Source organism: Lathyrus oleraceus, chromosome 5 (assembly GCF_024323335.1).
Source record: "Lathyrus oleraceus cultivar Zhongwan6 chromosome 5, CAAS_Psat_ZW6_1.0, whole genome shotgun sequence".
NCBI lineage: Eukaryota > Viridiplantae > Streptophyta > Magnoliopsida > Fabales > Fabaceae > Lathyrus > Lathyrus oleraceus.
The window spans coordinates 275,745,864-275,753,221 of record NC_066583.1 but is presented as its reverse complement, the minus strand read 5'-3'; the positions used below and the strand labels follow the sequence as shown (position 1 = coordinate 275,753,221).

The 7,358-nt window shown below is 25.6% G+C and overlaps 1 protein-coding gene across 1 annotated transcript; it reads left to right on the top strand.

Annotated features, from left to right (window-relative positions):
• The first annotated feature begins 785 nt into the window (after positions 1-785).
• Positions 786-3,152, top strand: LOC127080188 (secreted RxLR effector protein 161-like). The gene is made up of 2 exons (XM_051020519.1): positions 786-1,213; positions 3,074-3,152. The coding sequence occupies exons 1-2, from the start codon at positions 786-788 to the stop codon at positions 3,150-3,152; spliced, it is 507 nt and encodes a 168-aa protein (XP_050876476.1).
• The last annotated feature ends 4,206 nt before the right edge of the window (positions 3,153-7,358 follow it).

The following is a 7,358-nucleotide window of genomic DNA, read 5'->3' as shown; positions in this document are numbered from 1 at the left end:
TTGTCTTTTGGGTGAATGTGGGTCTCTAAGCTATCAAGAAGCAGTTGAAAATGTAAAGTGGAGAGACGCTATGGAAGAAGAAATCAAGTCAATCACGAAGAATGATACATGGGAACTTACTACACTTCCACGAGGACATAAATAAATCAGAGTAAGATGGGTGTACAAGGAGAAGAATAATGCAAAAGGAGACGTGGAGAGATACAAAGAAAGATTGGCGGCGAAAGGCTATAGTCAAAGACAAGGAATTGACTATGATGGGGTATTTCCCCCAATTGCTCGTCTTGAAACTATTAGACTGGTCATTTCTTTGGAAGCCCAAAATGAATGAAAGATCTATCAAATGGATGTGAAGTCATCCTTCTTGAATGTTTTTCTCGAATAAGAAGTTTATATCGAGCAACCACAAGGCCATGAAGTAAAAGGGCAAGAAGAAAAAGTCTTGAAGTTGAAGAAGGCGTTGTACAGGCTCAAGCAAGTACCGAGAGCTTGGAATGTTCGAGTCGACAAGTACTTTCAAGATAAGAACTTCATGAAGTGTTCATATGAGCATGCACTCTATATTAAAGCGCAAAGTGGAGATATTTTGATTGTGTGCTTATATGTTGATGACTTGATATTCATAGGGAACAATCTACGCATGTTCGAAGAGTTCAAGAAATACATGTCAAATGAATTTGAGATGACAGATATGGGGCTCATGGCATATTATCTCGGCATCAAAGTAAAGCAAGAAGACAAAAAAAATTTTATCACCCAAGAAGGTTATGCCAAAGAAGTTCAAGATGGATGATGTCAATCCAGTTGGCACCCCGATGGAATATGGCAGCAAGGTGAGTAAGCATGAAAATGGAGAGATTGTGGATCCAACTCTTTACAAAAGTTTGATTAGAAGTCTACGTTACTTGACAAGTACAAGGTCAGATATTCTCTATGTTGTAGGAATCATAAGTCGCTACATGGATGCTCCAACAACAACTCACTTCAAGGAGGAAAAGAGAATCCTTCGATACATCAAAGATACAACAAACTTTGGTTTGCATTATTACTCTTCTAACAATTATGATATTTTTGGCTATAGTGATAGCAATTGGAGTGGAGATTTAGATGATAGAAAGAGCACTACTTATTTTATGTTCTTTATGGGAGATGTTGCTTTCACTTGGATTTTAAAGAAGCAATCTATTATCATACTGTCAACTTGTGAAGTCGAGTATGTCGCTACCACATCATGCGTTTCTCATGTAATATGGGTAAGGAACTTGTTGAAAGAGTTAAAATGCCACAAGAAGATCCTATGAAAATATGTGTTGACAATAAATCAACACTTGCTTTTGCAAAGAATCCTGTATTTCATGAAAGAAGTAAGCACATCGACACTCGTTACCACTTTATAAGAGAATGCATCGAGAAGAAGAAGGTGAAGTTGAAGTATGTGATGTCTAAAGATCAAGCCACCGACATTTTCACCAAGCCACTCAAGTTGAAAACTTTCGTGAAGCTAAGGGATATGCTTGGAGTCACAAATCAAGTTTAAGGGGAATGTTGAAATATTAAACTTGATTTGAGCTTAACCTTATTATTTGATTTTTGAGCTTAGTTAGTTTGGGCTTAGTTAACTTTTGGTAATGTTTCTAGAAAACTCTTGTAGTATTTGGAGTGTATAGATATTTCTTAGGGTTGTAATATTTTCTAGAATACTCTTTGAATGTCTAGAGTTGAGAACTCTAAAATTAATGTGTCGAGAGTTCTCCTTAGAGTACTTTAAATAGAGATGTAATCATACACTTTTGTATCAAGTAAAAAGTACAAAGTTCTCTCTTCCATAAATAATTCTACTACCTATCAAATTTCTGTTCGAGCCTTTAATATTTTCACACATTTTTTGTAAACACAAAAATGATTTATTTCCAACAATTATTAGTTTGAAGAAGCTTCCGGTACATTTAATTTGATTTATGTTAAACAATTCCAATCTATTTTATTTAATCTAAATAATGTTTTTGACTTAATTTGGGGTGTTATATATTTTTTTTCTGGTCTGGTGGGTAGCATCTTTACTCGAGGATTTGCAGGATTTTTTGTTATATCCATGGTATGGGTTTTGCGGTCCTCTTGCACCGCAAAACTGAGATGTGTTGATGGACAAAGTCGTTTCAATGGCATTTTCTAGTTTTTAGAGCAGTTTAGTGATGGAAAAGGGTATGTTATTAGGCATCTTGGCAATATTTTCTATCAGATCAAGTCTTCAGGTTGTTGGTGCTTATTTCTTTTTGCTGCCTTGCCTTTTTGTTTTGCTTTGTTCATCTGGCTTCCAGCATTGTGTTTTTTAATTAGTAGGGCAACCATGATGTTAAATTTTTATAAATGACAATTGAGTCATCCTTATCCTCATGTTAGTTTGGATTCTTCGCAATGAGTTTTTACAAAAGGCCATATTTCTTCATAATACACTTGCATTATTTCAAGTTACATCAAAGACCAATATGTAGCTTTTTCTTGATCAAGAAAATTCTTGAGTGGCATTGTGTTTAGGTTTTTAAATTCTTTATTTAATCAGTTGAAGTTCTTAATGATTTTTTTCTCTTTCCTTTTCTTGTTGTTCAGTGGTTAGGACTTTTTGAAAGGCCTCTTGGCTGGTTTCTTGGTGCAGTGCCACGATCACAAGAGAGTCTTTTATAAGTTGAACCCTCATAATCATTTGAGTATAGCTCTGATGTTTCAGTATCAGAACATTTAACTAAATGAGATTGTATAGATTATATATAACTTTATTGGGTTATTTAGTTCTTGATTTAGTGTACTCATGATTATATAGATCTATATATGTTATAACTAATATATGATATAACTAAGGGGTGGTAAAGTTAGAAACTTAGGTAGCATACTAATTTAAATGATGTTATTATTTTCTCCATTCTTGAGATTTATTTTTGAGTAAGTTTGGTTTTATATGAATTGAAAAGATTCAATGAAGTAATTTCTAGTGTTGGGGTACCACTTTTCTTGTTTTAGCTATATTATTTAAGTTCTCTTCTGCACTATTAAACTAGAATTTATTTTGATGTTGCAGAAATGCAATGGTTGATGCATATTCTATTCTAAAAATCGGTTATTATGAAATTTACGTCCCGCATGATGCGCGGGATTGAGATGGGTTTTTTAAATAATATTATAAAATTTAAATTTTATTTTATCATTAATTTTTAATATTTACAGTTGCATTAATTCAATTGAATTACCCTTTCAATTTCAATTATTTCAATTTAATAATACATTTATAGGACATTGTTGTATAATAAATTATAAATTATAGTTGAAAATTTATGGTTTAATTTATAATATGTATATGTAATTATAATTTAAAAGTAATACATTAGAAATAATTTAAAATATTTGTTGTTCTATTTGAAAATTATAAGTTAAATTTTATTGAGATGAGTTTTTTAAATAATATTATAAAATTTAGTTTTTATTTTATTTTATAAACACATATTTAAAAAAAAGTTCAATTTTAAGAATAATAGAAAAAATCAATTGATTATTTTGATAGATATTTTTTTCTAGTAAATTTATTTGAATAACTATTATATGCGTTTATTAGGACATTTGAGAATAACTTAAATTTTAAGGAGTAATAAAAAAGATTGATGTAATTTTAAATATTATAAGGATTATATTAAATTTTATCAATTAGTTTGTATCTTAAAAATTTAGTGATTTTAATGATTGAATAATAGATAATAGAACAATTTCAAGGTTAAATTTATAAATTAGTTTAATTTATTTTTATTTAAAGAGAATAATTGATTGATTGACAATTACAAAGTAATAATAATTGTACTAAAAAATAATGAAAAAAACACTTTAAATTTTTTTAATATTATATTAATTGTTGAGTTAGAAATTGGAATTGTAAATAATTATTATCAATAATAAGTAAGAAATATAATTTCAAAATTTCTAGTAGTACTTAATTATAGGTTGGGATTTAGATCGATAGATAATTCGTAGTAAATAGTAAAAAATTGAGATTCAACTTGATTTTTTTAAATATGATACTAACTACAAAATTAAGATTTTGAATGGTAGATAATGTTACTAATATTGTAAAATGGAGCTTTCATTTTATATAGAGTCAGAATTTGGATGGATGAATAATTAAAATAGTGAGAAATAAATTCTAATTTTTTAATAAGTCATTAATTATTAAATATGAATATAGAATCATAGATTATTATTGGCCACAATTAGAAAGAAATAAAAAATAAAAATTCATAACAATTGAAACAAAAATTAAGTATTATCTATATACATTAATTATGGTATTGTTAGAAATTAAAATTAAATATTATCTATATGCACTAATTATAGTATTGTTAGAAATAGTTTTCAAATTGAAGAGAGTAAATTTATGTAAACTTTCAAATTGAAGATCCGTAAATTTATGTGCATCTTTACTACAAAGACAACAAACAACATATATCAAAATAATTCTTAGTATAAAATATAATTAAGATAATAATTAGAATTTATACTAAAGAAATAAATAAAAATTAAACCAAAAAAATAAAATAAAAATCAATACAAAAAATAAAAATAACGAAAACATATGTATTGTATTTTTTAGAATTGTGATGCTTCAAATGATTGTAACGTGTATTTCAAATTTCATTCTAAGATTGTTATTTGTAGGAGTTGGGGCTGATTGAACTCTCAGTCAAATTGCAAAATCTACAAAATAATAATTAAAAATTATGTTAGACAATATAAATATGAGTCTGAAATGAATTTAAACATGATAAAAATAATATTTATGAAATGAATTTGAATATGACCAAAACAAAAAATTAAAATTTATACGAAAAAGTATGGGCAAAATTTTGATTTGAGTAGATGTAAAACAAAAAGATGAAATCTTCCAAGAGCTTTTTGGATTAGATAAATATAGAAAAATCATTTTTTTTTTGAATTGGTGTTGAGTAGTTCACCATTTCATATCAGTTTTTGTCTAGTTATGCATCAAGTTCTAAAAGATAGGTGTGAGGGAGAAAGCGAGAGGAATTTATCTGTTTACCTTCCAAGAGCTTTTGGATTAGATAAAGATAGAAAAATCAATTTTTTTGTTTGAATCGGTGTTGAATAGTTCACCAATTCATCAGATTTTTTGTTTGGTTATGCATCAAGTTCTAAAAGATATGTGTGAGGGAGAAAGTGAGAAGAATTTATCTATTTACCTTCCAAGAGCTTTTGGATTAGATAAAGATAAAAAAATCAATTTTTTTAATCAGTGTTGAATAGTTCACCAATTCATTTCATTTTTTGTCGTTACGCATCAAGTTCTAAAAGATACTTGTGAGTGAGAAAGTGAGAGGAATTTATCTATTTAAAGAAAAAAAGTGAAACAAATTCGGTTGAAGAATAATCAAAGATCACATATATCTTATTGAGTTTATAACTGAAACAAAATCTATTAAATTTAATTTATATCCATTTGACTGAATTTATAATTTAAATTTTCATTACACTGTTTCATAAAACTCTTCCTTTTCTAAACATTAATTTTTATAATAATCAAAAGAGTATAACTAAAAATTTATAACTAATATTTATACCAAAAATAAATTGTAACTAATATACAATATAATAATGATAATATTAAAAACTAAAAACAAAAAGTTAAATATGCTAGTAATTACTACTAAAACACAATTTTCAACAAAATAAATAGAATAAGAATAAAATCATCGATTACTTTATATAAAATTTGAATACTTCGTTCTTTTTCAAAAGTATTAGTAAAATGGTTATTAGAAAATCAAAGATCACATGATTGAGTTTATAACTGAAACAAAATCTATTAAATTAAATTAAATCCATTTGACTGAATTTATAATTTAAAATTTTATTACATTCACCGTTTCATAAAACTCTTCCGTTTCTAAACATTAATTTTTATAATAATCAAAAGAGTATAACTAATATTTATACCAAAAATAAATTGTAACTAATATACAATATAATGATGATAATATTAAAAACTAAAAACAAAAAGTTAAATAGGTTAGTAATTACTACTAAAACACAATTTTCAACCAAATAAATAGAATAAGAATAAAATCATCGGTTACTTAATATAAAATTTGAATATTTCGTTCTTTTTCAAAAGTATTAGTAAAATAATTATTAGAAACTTTATTGATAGTAACAAAAAAATATTATTTGAAGATTTTAAGAATAAAATAAGTTTTAATAGATTTTTAGTGATGTAGCGAGTAAGTGAATGATTAATTGAACATTCTCTCTTTTATTTTATAAATAATAATATTTTTAATAATTGAACATTCTCTCTTTTATTTTATAAATAATAATATTTTTAATAGTGATATCTAGATATTATATTATATTTTAAGAATAAAATAGTATAATAACATTATAATAAAATTAAAAAAAAATAATTAATTAATTAATTAGATCAGAATCTCTCTTATTAATTAATTGAACATTCTCTCTTTTATTTTATAAATAATAATATTTTTAATAGTGGTATCTAGATATTATATTATATTATCATTATTATTAGCTAAATATTATATTATTATTTATTATTTGTATTAATATTATTGTTAATAGTGGTGATTGTTTTGATACTTTAAGAGTCAAAATATGGATGTTGATAAATAATAGTATTGGAAGAATGTCATATCAGATTTTTAGTGATGTGACGAGTAAGTGAATGATATGTTAATAAAATAGTGCGAGATTCAATTTTAATATATTATAATAGATACTTGATACTTCAAGAAAATGATTTTTTTTTTTTTGCGAGCAATGGATCCCTGAAGATATGCTCAATTTCTTAATGTAATAGAAATGATTATGTTAGTTTTTAAATTTATGTCTAATTACTTTAATATTTTATAATTAATTTTAGTTTGGTGGTCGGTAATATCCAAAAAAATGTTTGCGCATGTTGTTGTGTTTGTTTCAACATTTTTATCTTAATATACTTTGTTTTTACTTTTTTTATTATGAGTGTATATTTAATATATATTAAAAAAATATACTTTGTTTTTATATTTCTTATTATGAGTGTATATATAATATATATTAAATTTTTTTTATCTAAAATGTGAATTTCTTAAAACATCTAATGTTAATTGTTGTAAACCTTTGAATTTTATGTTTGATAACACCAAATAAATATTAAAGATAATATTTAACATCGATTTTTATCCCACAACAGGTGTTAAATATGACACATAACATCTGCTTCTAATGTGTGTGTTATGATTTATGTGATGAACTATATTAGAACATGAGCAAGTTAAGCATATTTGATTTTGCATGTTGATTGA

Excerpts from the sequence above, each read along its gene's own strand:
- LOC127080188 (XM_051020519.1), top strand. The coding sequence starts at position 786 with ATGGATGATGTCAATCCAGTTGGCACCCCGATGGAATATGGCAGCAAG. Across the intron at positions 1,214-3,073 it reads CTGTCAACTTGTGAAGTCGA|AAATGCAATGGTTGATGCAT; the intron begins GTATGTCGCTAC and ends TTGATGTTGCAG.